This window comes from Hyperolius riggenbachi, chromosome 10 (assembly GCF_040937935.1).
Source record: "Hyperolius riggenbachi isolate aHypRig1 chromosome 10, aHypRig1.pri, whole genome shotgun sequence".
Taxonomy (NCBI): domain Eukaryota; kingdom Metazoa; phylum Chordata; class Amphibia; order Anura; family Hyperoliidae; genus Hyperolius; species Hyperolius riggenbachi.
Window position 1 is genome coordinate 205,150,550 of NC_090655.1, and position 13,861 is coordinate 205,164,410.

A 13,861-nucleotide genomic window follows, 5' to 3' on the forward strand; every position below is an offset into this window, starting at 1 on the left:
GGGGAAGGCAATTAACTTATCGGTATGTTTTTTTGGATGTGGGAGGAAACAAGAATGCCCAGGGAAACTCCACACAGACATGGTGGGAACATACAAACTCCTTGCAGATGTTGACCCAGCGCTGCAAGGCAAGAGCACTGACCACCACGCCACCATGCTGGTAATGGTGATAGTAAAACATTGGTAAATGTTACCGATATTTTACTACAACTAAACCTAACCCTACTACCCTAGGGGCCTGGTGGATGCCAGCTCCCACCAAATCTTACAAAAAAAAACAGGTGATGTGACCATCAGCAGTGAGCAAAAACTGCTATCTTGCCTAGGGCCGATTTGAACCTAATAAATTTCTGCCCTCCCCAACGAAACAAAGTTCACTCAGGAGTGTGACAGCCAGCCGGCTGCAAAATAACCTCACTTTTAGTAGTTGCTGCTACGCCTGTATAGGTATCCCAGCTGGCTTGCATGTGTCCCTCTAGCCGGGGACCGGGCTCTGTGCCAAACACGTTCAAATCCGGCTCCTGTGTGGACCAAACAGGCTTCTCCTGCCATCAAACAACTATAAGGTACATTTGTTGCCATTGTGTGTTTTGCCAGATGTGAGGGTAACACATACCGCACAGAATACAAAGTGTACTGCAGAGGTTCATATGTGCTGAATTGCTTTTATTAATAATTCCTTTTAGGCAAAAGTCAATGCATGTGGTTCCGTCACAGCACTATATTCCTTGTATAGCTGTTTTGTTTTCTTTTTGTTGGTGTTGTTTTTATCTGTTTGTTTGCTAGTTTGCTAGTTTTTTTATTTTGTTTTTTTATGCATTGGATTGCATAAACATGTGGAACAAATATATACATTTATTGGTGTTCTATTTTCTAAAAATCATACACCATGCAGATAGTATACACGTGACATCCCTACTGCTCACATTTGTCTTCCTATTGATGCAGGCTTTAAATGGGTAAACTTGCTAAAACCTTGCTCATAAAAAAGTCCCCAAAATTGAATGGTAGGTTGCTCACTGGACCTAATGTTTCTATCTCCCCATGCACTGCTAATAAACCACAGACTCTGTGCTATGCTAACACTTGATACCTTCCACCTCCTTCTTTCTGGTCTTGCTCTGTCTAAATTGGCCTCATTAACTTTAACGAATTCCCATAGCTGCTGCGCATCTGAAGGCACGTATACACAATTGGCTGTTATCGCCAGTCAGATGCAAAGTCAGCTGTATAGCTGACAACCCGCTTTGTTGCCATGCAAGGGACACACACACACACACACATCACACAGCAGGCAGGGGAGCGGCAGGCACAATGAAGCTCGGCCAAATTGATCCAGGCAGATCGCTTGCAGATCGGCGGTCGGGGCTGCTGTACACACGCATGAGGTTGTCATTATCGGCCGCCTCAAATGACTTTGATCATGCATGTGTATGTACCTTAAGACTCAAAACGTATTTAAAGTACTACTGTAGGGGGGTAGTGGGAAAAATAATTGAATTTACCTGTGGTTTCTAATGGTCCCCTGCAGACGTCTTGTTCCCGCGCAGCCACTCACCGATGCTCTGGTCCCCGCCTCAGGTTCACTTCTGGAATGTAATACTTTAAAGTCAGAAAACGCCTGTGTGGTCGTGCATTAGGGGTGTGTCTTTATATACAGTATCCATATTGCATCTCTATTACTGTTCATACTGGATTTGCTTGTGATGTGAAGCTAACTTTGATTAGGCCTTGAATAACATCAGTTTTGCTTATCTGAGGTGATGGTAATTCAGAGCTGGGTATACCATAAGGCACTGAAGGCACATGACTACAAGCGCCTGATGATGGCAGAGGGGAGAGGCTCTCTCTTCCCTCCCCGAGCACCTCCCTGCTCTTTTCCTATGTAGAGTCCAAATGAGAGGTTACCCATCCTGCTATCAGCCTTCCACTGATGAGACCTTACTTCAGCCAGGATACCTCTAGCTACTTAAAGGGAAGATTCGCGGTGGGGGGAAAAAATTAAAATGCACATCCACTTACCTGGGGCTTCCTCCAGCCCATGGCAGGCAGGATGTGCCCTCGCTGTTGCTCCGCAGACTCCCGGTCTCCTCCGGGGGCGCACACGACCTGGCCAGGCCGGCTGCCAGGTCGGGCTCTTCTGTGCTCCAAAATGCGCCCAACGCGGACGCGCTGACGTCATTGGACGTCCCCTGGGCTGTACTGCGCAGTCGCAGTAGTTCTGCGCCTGCGCAGTACAGCCCGGAGGAGGAGGATGTTGGATGACGTCAGCGCGCCCGCGTGAGGTGCATTTTGGAGTGCAGAAGAGCCCGACCTGGCAGCCGCCCTGACCAGGTCGGGTGCGCCACCGGAGGTGACTGGGAGCCTGTGGAGCGGCGGCGAGGGCACGTCCTGCCTGCCACAGGCTGGAGGAAGCCCCAGGTAAGTCAATGTGCATTTTTTTTCCCCCACCGTGAACCTTCCCTTTAATACTGTGGTTCCTCTAGCTACCTAATACTTGGGGACACCTCTAGCTACTTAATATTGAGAATACCTCTGGCTACCTAATACTAAGGGACACCTGTAGCTACCTATGATGGGCAAGGGAAGTAAGGGAGAAGTGACAGCTGGGAAAACCGGTACACTTGCGATGCAGGGTGGGGGTTTGTAGGTTCATGAAGGACAAAGTCTAGGGTGCCAGGACATCTGTGCCTATAGGCTCCTGTAAGGTAAATCCGGGCCTGTGGTAATTACCACTTTAGGCAGATCTGCATTTTTACTCACTGGGGTTGATTCACCAAACCGTGCTTTGACAAATAGCACACCTTATCAAAGATATCACACCTTATCAAAGTTAACATGCCTCATCAGAGTAGCATAGAGAGCACTACAAACCTGCAGGGGCTCAGGGCAGGACGAGTACCATTGCCAATTAGCAGGCATAAGTTTGTAGCGCTCGCTATGCTACTCTGATAAGGTGTGTTAACTTTGATAAGGTGTGATATCATTAATAAGGTGTGCTATTTGTTATAGCATGGTTTAGTGAATTTTGTACTTGGCATAGCTTTTTCAGTTGAGGCTTTTTAGTTCTCTATGTCTCACTATGAACATATTAGAAGATATAACAACAACAAAAGTTGTTTAGGTGATACCTTTAATGACTAACTGTACAGGATTACAATCTAATTCCTGCCTGCCATGTCAGTACCTGTACCTGGACATATGGTGATATTGCTCTTCTTTGCTGGCAGACAACCATCTTTACATATTGGGCCTGGTTGAATTCACCTTTTCCCCTGAGTTTTCTCCTTGGAGATTATTTTTAACTGCTGTTTAAATACATTTTTAACACTCTGCATATGAAAAGTACAAGTAGAGGAAAAAGTACTATCAAAATTATGTTGAGTATTTTCTTGCTTGTTGGTGGCTTAAATGCATGTGATTGCTAAGATGTAAAATATCACCTAGGATAAAACTTAGAAGAAAAAGAGAATTGGATCAAGCCCATTGTCTCTTCAATCTGATTTATGCTGTACCAAATGGTAATGTATTAATATAATACTGTACTGTTCTAAGATATTAAAATAACAAAACCATGTTATTGCTAAATGTTGCATTGTATTGTAAGATATTGCCATCTAGTGGAGAAAAAAGGGTAATTTTGTATTTAAACAATGATCACATTTTTTTTATAAAGGACTTAAACAGAATCTGTATTGTTAAAATCGCACAAAAGTAAACATACCAGTGCGTTAAGGGACATCTCCTATTACCATCTGTCACAATTTTGCTGCTCCCCGCCGCATTAAAAGTGGTTAAAAACCGTTTTAAAAAGTTTGTTTATAAACAAACAAAATGGCCACCAAAACAGGAAGTAGGTTGATGTACAGTATGTCCACACATAGAAAATACATCCATACACAAGCAGGCTGTATACAGCCTTCCTTTTTAATCTCAAGAGATCATGTGTGTGTTTCTTTCCCCCTGCAGCTATCTTCCACTGAAGTGTCAGGCTGTTTCTTCCTGCAGAGTGCAGACAGCTCTGCCTGTATGTAATTCATATGTATGTGAAAGCCCAGCCAGCTCAGAGGAGGATTTATCCAGCTTGTAAAAGATAATAGAGCAGAGAGAAGCTGTACTAATCGAAACAACAAACAGGCAGTGTGCAGAGAGGGGCCTGGAGGGGGGAGATGCATCACAGAACCACAACACTGAAGAACTTGGCAGCCTTCCAGACACAGGCCGACAAGTCTGACAGGAGAGAGATAAGTTGATTTATTACAGAGATGGTGATAGTAGAACGTGCTGCAGTAAGCCAGAGCACATTAGAATAGATTTTGGAACTTGTAGAATGGAAGAAAACCGGATGAAATTTTTGTTACGGAGTCTCTTTAAAAGACAACTGAATTGAGAGCGATATGAAGGCTGCTATATTTATTTCCTTTTAAGCAATACCAGTTTCCTGGCAGCCCCGCTGATCATCTGCCTCTAATACTTTTAGCCACAGACCCAGCATAGAACAAGCATGCAGATCAGATGTTTCTACCATTTTTGTAAAATCTGACAATATTCGCGGCGTGCTTGTTTCTGAGGTGATTCGGAACTACTGCAGTCAAATAGATCAGCAGGGCTGCCAAACAACTGGTATTATTTAGGAGGAAAAAAAATATGGCATCCTCCATATACCTCTCACTTCAGAGGTCCTTTAAGATTAACCAACCAAATAGAGATTAAAGAAAGAATTATTGGCAAAGCCACCTGTAAATTCCTGGAAGGAATAAAAAAGAAAGATTTTTTTTTTCTGTAATGATCTGAAGACAACTTAATGTTCCACTACACGCTTCCAGCAGACCGCTTCACAAGCATGGCTGATTAGCTAAAAAATCATTCACAGTCCTGCAGGCTTCCAGAAGAAATAACACACCCTGAAGAAGCCCCTGGGGCAGGGCGAAATGTGTAGACATCACGCTACGCTTTCCTCCATCTTGGGGATGCCATGCCTCTTCTTGCCCAACGATCCTGTGACACAGCACCTTTGTTTGTTCCTGGTACCGGCTTTTCCTTTCCTAACACCAACAGCAGCTCAAACCTATTACTCGCTGGAGTGTTTACAGCCAATATGGAGCAGATAAGTGACTAACACCACTGTGATTTCATCTATATACTGATATATCGGATGGTGTCATTGGCGTAACTTTGGAACTTAATACAGCAAACTCTATGCTATCCACTGACATTTGTCAAGTTTTTTGCAAACTGCGCTACATCAGATATGTGCGATTGGCGTTTCTTGGCGCATCTTGGAACATTGGATAGCAGAGACTATCTCAGTTTATTACTGCTTGTTGAGCTGTACCCTATTGACATAAAGATACACTGTATACGATTGTGGAGACTTACCTGCTGGGCTAAGGTGGTGCCTACATGGCGTGCGACTGGCGCTGTGGAATCTTTTTGATCAGTGGACCCACTTTCATTTATGGCTATATGTAATGTTATATCACCTTGCTGCTGAGTGTTATATGGAAGACTGATACCTATGGATATATGATACATTCACAATACTTGAAGCTTCCATTCGCTTATATATACCTATTTGCATCTTGTTGATACATCTTTTGAACATTCCAGGAACTGCATTCTATTGAGGCTGGAACTTTGATTTATCCCACGTTTTCCTTATTACAGGATGAATGTACTTTCAGGTCTCTAATAGATAAGTGATGGTGCTTGCGGGAATATACACGCAGGATTACAAATATGGCAACTGCCTTGGGCTGTTATTATGCATGGATCTCCAATTTTATTCTATGAATAATATTTTATTGATCATATTGGTTGTACCCAGTTACCCTATGTTATAATCCTCATTATTTATTGATAACTATTGGATTACCTCCTTAGGTGATAGCTGGGTGCACCAGGTATGACCCTTAAATGCAAGTAGTATGTGTAGTAATTACTGTGGGGGTCATCAGTATTGTATATATTGTTCATAGTGAGCTACTGTGCTTTGCTTTTGTACTCTCTATCAATACTCGGTCGACAACTACAATACTACATTATATTGTGTCATTACTACAATAATTGACACTCATTTTTAAATTTTAGGTGATGGTATATGATTATGCAAATACATTGTGCAGTTTTTTGAACAGCATATACTGGTTTGTTCTCCTTCCTTTTTCATTGTTGCTTATTACCAGTGCTGGACCTGCACTATACTCACCTATTTGAATTAATGTCCATACAATATATTTTTTCTTTCTTTCTTCCAGAGGAAATATACATTTTCCAGAGTCATTAAACAGTCTCCTGTTACGCTACTATATATCACATTGGATACAGCAGATTGAATATCTGTTGGACAAGCAGATCAAGTCATTTCATAAAGTATATTTTGTGGAGTCAACTGAAACTAGAGTTGGTCGGAACAGCTGCATTCTGTTTTTGTCATCATTTGGTATTCCCTATGCAAATGCCGAAATTTGATGTTCCAACTTTCATGCATTTCTATTGGAGTCAATGGCACAGAACTCCACAGTTATAGCAAAGCCCCCATGCATGCTATTGTCGACAAATTTGCTACATGTGTTAGAGAGAACAGTAGAGCCCATTGTATACAGACAATGTGGGGTCCCCCCTCTCAAGCCTCTTTAACCCTTTGTCACACATGCAAGCTGAGATAGCCAGAATGCAGAGCCATGACCATGTGGGACTCCGCACCCTGAGCTATACCAGCCTACATGGTCCATGGTATGGGGGGGGCTATGGAGGGGAGGGTTTTCCAGCCCCCCCCCCTCCCCCAGAGCCCTTGTCCAATCCATAGACAAGGAGCTCTTCCACACCTCCAGTGCCCAGGAGAAGGTGGGGCTGCCGATGCCCTGGGGGGTTCATGGTGGCATCCGGGGGTCTCCTTTAAAAAGTGGAACCCGGATGCCCACCCCCTCCCTGGGTGAAATGGGTATAGAGGTACTACTGACATACCCGTTTCTGCAAATAGTTAAAAAGAGAAATAAAAACACAACAAAGGAAAAAGTCCTTCATTGTTCTAAATTAACAAGAAATACTTACTTTTAGATAATCCCATGCCAATATCCTCAGAAGCAATTGCACACCAGTATCCTCTGAGGAGGCCCCACATCCCCGCCGATCCTGACAAACTTCTGGCACTAAATGGCCTTAGACAACCTCTGCAATCTTTATTGCATTTGCTGGGGACACAGAAATTGGCTTCCGAAACAAACATTTTCAGCAAGGAGTAGCACCAACAAAATGGCCGCTAGGTAGTCCTCGGAAGCCATGTTACAGTGGCAGAACAAGTAGTTTTCCACACGGATAGTGGGTCAAACTAGCGACGCTGAATGGCCATAGACAGCCTTTGTAATCTGTTATTGCATAGGCAATGACACAAGAATTTTCGGCACACAGTAACGCAAACAAAATGACCGCTGAGTAATCCCTGGTCCCTGAGACCATGCTAGAATTACAGAGAGAGGGCTTTTTAACAAGGATTGGTGGTCCAAGGGACCAGGGGAGGGAATTCCCTGGACCCCCATTCATGTAAAAAAAAAGCTTGTTCTGCCACTTTAGTGTGGCCTCCTGGAACCAAGGATCTTGGCCATTCTGTTGACATCACTATAGGCCAAAAATTCATTCTGAAACTTCTTTTTGAAAAAACTTTTTGAAAATCTGTTGTGAAACCCAATTTTCAAGTTCCACTTCCCATCCCATGCCTGAAGAAATTCCTGTTTCTGAAGGTTATTCGTTGGGGGTACATAATATTCTGGTGCCAGTTAGAGATGTCGCAAACTGTTCACCGGCGAACTTCGGTGGTTCGCGTTCGCCTACCAAAGGCGAACTTTCCCGGAAGTTCGATTCGCCCCATAAAGCAAAACTTTGACCCTCTACATCACAGTCAGCAGACACATTATTGCCAAACACACTGCTCTCAATGCTGGAGGCCCAACCCCCCTCCAAGCAAGGTCCTTATACCATTTGACTCACTTGTCTGCCTACACTAATTAGTTAAGGTACAGCTGCTATGCTCCCTCCTACCCTTCTATCTCCCTCCTACCGGAGGGAGGAGGGTCTCATCTGCCAGAGAATTATATTATTTCAAAAGCCAGTTTACATACCATAGCTGAGAATTGAACCCAGGTCTCACTGTGTGGTGGGCAAGTACCTTAACCGCTGTACCACAACAGTACTAACTGAAGCTGGCCTAGCATTTACCATTTATGCTCAATCCAAGAGAAAAATTAGACAAGATAGCAGCGTTAGGAAGACTTGCCTAAGGTCTCCTACTGAATAGGTGCTGGCTTACTGAACAGACAGAGACGAGATTCAAACTCTGGTCTCCTGTGTCAGAGGCAGAGCCCTTAACCATTACACCATGCAGCCACTGCCTACGGATATGTAGCCAGACATGGCCGGAGGTTCGCGACATCTCTAGTGCCAGTCACTTGGGCGCAGGGTGAGCCAAATGACGGCTCTCCCTGCTGCCGCTAAAAACATGGTTGTTAAGAAAATTAAGATAGCACCAGTGATTCATGCTCCAAACTTTTTAAGATAACTTGTAAGAAGTACACCTTGAAAACATGCATCTCTCACACCTCCTGTGGCATCCTTGTAACATCAAACAGGCATATCACAGAGAATGAATAACCAAAAGGCATTCAAACTGTCCAAGTATACTGCGCCAGCCATAGCGATCAGGATAATTCAATAGACAGCAGCTTTTAGTGGGTGCGCACATAGGCAATGTTCCAGGATGTAAAAGCAGTATATCAGAATGCCAGTGCACTCTCCATAGACATCAGAATTGAAAGAGAAGACACAAGGCTTCCATAGCGTGATGCTGTAACTTCAGATAATCAGCAGCAGCTACTGCATAAAATCAGTGATCATACACAACCAAAATCCTCAAACAGTAGGACAGAGGCTCACCGGATTGTTGCCACCTCAAAGACCAGGTGGATCTAGCGCTCTGGCTATCATCCAGCCAATATAAAGTACACGCAGGCAGGTTCCACAGATAAGGCTTTGTTCCAACGGATCCATCCCACATGGATTTACAAGCAGAAAGGTAGCTCCATGTGGGATGGATCCTTTAGAAACACAGCGTGTTGGCATACTAGAAGCATTGGAGCCGACTGTATACGTTTCTAAACATCACATTGCTGTTGGCTTCATGCTTACATACAATGCAAATGTTAAAAATTACAATTTAAAACCAATCTACCCCCAAAGCTAATACATAGAAGCACCTAAATGTAGATAGTATTGAATATAAAAATGCAATTTTGTACATATATTAAGCGCATAAAGCTAGGTGCATGATAAATTGTAAAAATACCTATATTAAGATGCATTAAAATAGTGGCACAAAAAATAATAATGCTAGGATGACCGAAAGGACAATTTAATATAAAAAAGCATAAAACCATAATACATTGATGTATTATGTATCTCACTATCTCACTATCATCATGTTAAATACAATAAACTACAGTAAAAAAACTGCAGATGCTATATCCAGAGGCCATACACACACACACACACACACACACACACACACACACACACATATATACTATATATATATACTGTATATTCTGACATATAAGATTACTTTTTAACCCTTAAAAATCTTCTGAAAAGTCAGGGGTCGTCTTATACAGGGATGGTCGTAGTCAGCCAACTTCGCTACGCTGGAAATACGCGTAGTTTTACGCAATTATGCTTCGCCAAACTATGGCTTCGAAAACAAATATTCGCTTCGTAAGCATTTCGTATAATACGCGTTAAAATGTATGCGGATACTTATGCCCGTATGCAGAAAATTGTACGCATTAATTTCTCTATTATTGCATATATCGGAAACCCTTCTATGCGTACATTCCCCTTTCCAATGCGTAAATTTGGAAGCATACACTCGCATGCGGAAAATTAGACGCGAGTAACGCATACGCATAGTGGGCGTAAGCTACGCATAGCGGTACTTCGCTACCCGTAAATTGAAATGTCACCTATGAACTACGATGCGTAGATGCGAACTACGATGCGTAAATTCACACTGGCATAGTTTCTGCTCATCCCTGGTCTTATACACCGGGTGTCATTAATGCCAGGTGATACTCCCTATCCTGATACCATCTCTCGGATCTCGCTGCTGAGGACTGTACTGAAGGGGCACAGGCACACATGTGCTAGATCTGAGAGGCAAAGAAGGAGGTACAAAGGATACAAGGATGGGCCAGAAGGGTAAAAGAGGCGTGTTTTATGGGCACAGCACAATCTATTCTTCCATACCGCTCTGATATACAGGTAGACAAGGAGAGCCGACCAATCCACTTAAGGAGAGGGTGAGTTGAACAATCCAACCAGTCACTCACCTGTATACTGTTATATACTGGGTACCACATACAGTACAGCACCAGTATCTGTTCATACATAGCACCAGTATATGATTTTTTTTTTACTTTTATTTGGTGTGCGTTGGAAGAGAGGTAGTCTTATACGGTGACTGGCAGCCATCAGGGGGGGGGGGGGCAACTGACACTGCAGTGAGGGGCCCAGGGCTTCTGAGGGCCCTGGGCTCCTCCAAAGCGCAGGAATAGCTGCGGGCCTGTGGTTCACTAACCAGCACACCACATTCCAGCACTGAGAGAAGAGTGACATTATCACTTGAACGTGGGGAGCAGATGAGTGAGCGCGCTACAGCGGACTTTCTATACTGGGGCACCACCTATATCTAGTTACAGGGTACCTATACTGGGCCTCCACCTATACCTGGCTACCTATACTGGGGCTGAAACCACCTATACCTAGCTACCTATACTGGGGCACCACCTATACCTGGCTACCTTTACTGAGGCTGGAACCACATATACCTAGCTACCTATACTGGGGCACCACTTATACCTGGCTACCTATACTGGGGCCCCACCTATACTTGGCTACCTATACGGGCACCACCTATACTTGGCTACTTATACTGGGGTGCCTATAGCTTTCTACCTATACTGGGGACACCTGTACCTGGCCAAACTATACTGGTGCACCACCCATACCAGGCTACCTATACCACGGCACCTGTATCTTGCTGGCCTATACTAGGGCACCAGCTATACCAGGCTACCTATACTGGGGGCATCTACACCAGGCTACCTATACTGGGGTACCACCTATAGCTGGCTACTTATACTGGGGGAACCTATACCTGGCTACCTCTACTATGGGCACCTATGCCTGGATACCTATACTGGGAGCACCGATACCTGGCTAGAGCAGGGGGATGGGCTGAGACAGAAGGGGACAAGAGGTAACACAGGAGGATAAAAAAGGCACAGGGGGAACAGAGGTGGACAAAATAGGCACAGGGAGAAAAGAGATGAGACAGGAACATGAGGTCACACAGAGGGACACAAAAGAGGCACAAACTGAGGTGAGACAGAGGGGGACAAAAGAGGCACAGGAAGAAAAGATGGGGACAAAAGAGAAAGGATAAGAATGGACCTACAAGTCTCTATCTCATTTGTTAACCGGGGACTACCTGTATTTTGCTAGTATTTGGCTCCACCCACAACATGCCATGGTCATGCCCACTTTTTGCTGGATCACGCTGTGCATGCCACTTACTTTAGTGTCAAGCAATGCATATTTTTCACTGCAGTGCACTTCGCGCACGTACACGGGGGTGGGGTGGCTAGTGGGCGGGCACAGCAACCAGTGGGTGGGCTCAGAGAGGGGGGGCCCATGCCTGATCATGTGTGAGGGGCCCCAAAATTTCTGATGGCGGCCCTGACGGTGAGTATATCCCAGACTCTATACTTTAACTGAAAAAGTTAGGGGGACGTCTTATACACCCAGTCGTCTTATACGCCGGAATATACGCTATATATATTATATTTCAGACCACACTGGTCCTTTCTATAATATCTCCTTTTACTTCATATTAACATTTCACAATTTGTTATACTGTATATAATTTTACAGAATCTAAATCTGAATAATGTTCAGAGTTTCATAAACACATTTTAGTAGAAAAATATATAGATTTACACAGATCTCTATATCAGTCTTGAAAGAGGGACAAATGAGAAGGAAAAGGGTACAGAGGGGTTTCATTCCAAAAGAGGGACTGTCCTTGCAAAAGAAAGAACTATGCTGTCTAATAAGGGCAGAAGCAGTTGGGTTCATATAGAAAGTTACACTCAGCACTTCTCCTCTGGTGTCCCATAGACATTTAAGCGCTGTGTGTGATTTCTGTTGCTGGATGGCGCTTGAACTCATCTTCTTGCACAGTGTGAGAAGCCGGTTACTGCATGAATGGTGGCGAGCCAGTTGAAACTACTGAAGCTGGGATTTGTACCAAAACACCATTCTGTAGCATCACTTGTATCTGTAATAAAACAATAAAATGAAACAAACACAACAAGATGAACTAATTCAATTTTTTTTTTAAAAAAAGGTGTTTATAATTTAGAAAAGGTATATCAAAAAATCCCCAGCAGAGCCACCAATAGGACACCACAGGGGGACAGGTGTATGGGGCTCCAGGGATTCTGGGGCCCAGCCAGGTTGGGCCCTACTGTGAAGCACAAGAAAGCATGTATCAACTACTTGGCCAGAGCTGCAAATTCTGAGGGGGATGCTTGCTGGTATAATATAGATTCTGAATGTCATTCAATAGTTGTCTCTCACACAGACCTCTCTGGACACCCATGTTATGTGAATGCATCTTCTCAACATTATTCACTTTAGTCAACTCCCCTCCCAATGTGCAGTGCTGAGACTGTTGGCAATGTTTTAGGTATGTCAACTTTGACACTTAGGGCCAGGCTGAAGACGAGCAGAGAAAGACTGGTCTACTTCTTTCTGCTGTCCTTGTTTACAGCTCGGGGTCAAGCTGATAGTGAAGTTCAGAGATTCATTTGGCAGGATCGGGAGAGCCAACAATGAGTGAGGGATAGTGGCTGTATGTAATGTATGCATAGGTATGGAGTATGTGTGTTTCCATTTTGTGTGCTCTGTATACTATGTACAGATGGCTGTTGTGTATTTGGATCTAAAGGATCATGCACACTTACAATGCACATGCAAATGCATTGTCTCTCAGGTGTTTCGTCACTCATCCTGTGCCTTTTGTACTCTTAGAAATGAGCTCATTTTCTGTTGCAAACAGCCCCAAAACACAAGAGTTGAGTATGTCATCTGTTAAAATGCATCCTGTCATGTGGTAGCACAGAGGATAAAAATGCATGTTAATATGAAAACTTCATATGTCCATGTACATCACAAAGCATGTGAAGTGCACCAAAGTGGTACATATACATACACCAGCAAACATATACACCAACATCGATGCTGTAGATGAAAGATGAAAACTGTGAAAAGCTTGACATGTAAAGCCTAACTTATAGCCTGTGAAGGCTAACAGTATTGAGTACATAGGCATAACGTCAAACTGACTCAGAGATGAGGCGCATGCGCGGCGCGACTGAGATGGCCGCTTGAGAGAGGAGCTCCTGCCCGCAATACCGCAACCTGAGCCGCCATACGCTAAACCTCCGCAGCTGACACGCAGCTCCTATCGGGTCCTCTACCTCAGCCCTCCCCGCAGCAGATGCCGCCTAAAGTGCAGTCCAAAACCGCCACACAAAGAGGTACGATGGACCGGTTTGTCTCCCACGCTGGCTCCCAAGATGGCGCTGACAGCCTAGGCCACGCCGAGTCTCCTCCTCCCTCACAGGCCAGTATGTCCAGCGACACTACCCCGATCACAGCCTCAGTGCTGGAGACCACCCTAGAGAGGCATTATCGCTCCATGCATGAGTCCCTGCAGCAGCTCATGATATCAGCGCTGCAGGACCTAAAG

General features: G+C 44.3%; 1 protein-coding gene across 3 annotated transcripts in view; it reads right to left on the bottom strand.

Annotated features, from left to right (window-relative positions):
- Nucleotides 1-9,387: 9,387 nt before the first annotated feature.
- The window catches only part of LOC137534262 (membrane-spanning 4-domains subfamily A member 12-like), a 51,203-nt gene continuing 46,729 nt past the window's right edge, over nucleotides 9,388-13,861 (bottom strand). For all 3 annotated transcript variants that reach the window (XM_068255671.1, XM_068255669.1, XM_068255670.1), the window contains one exon: nucleotides 9,388-12,385. In XM_068255671.1, the coding sequence (XP_068111772.1) occupies nucleotides 12,302-12,385 (84 nt within the window). In that variant the 3' untranslated portion in view covers nucleotides 9,388-12,301. The remainder of the gene's footprint in view (nucleotides 12,386-13,861) is intronic.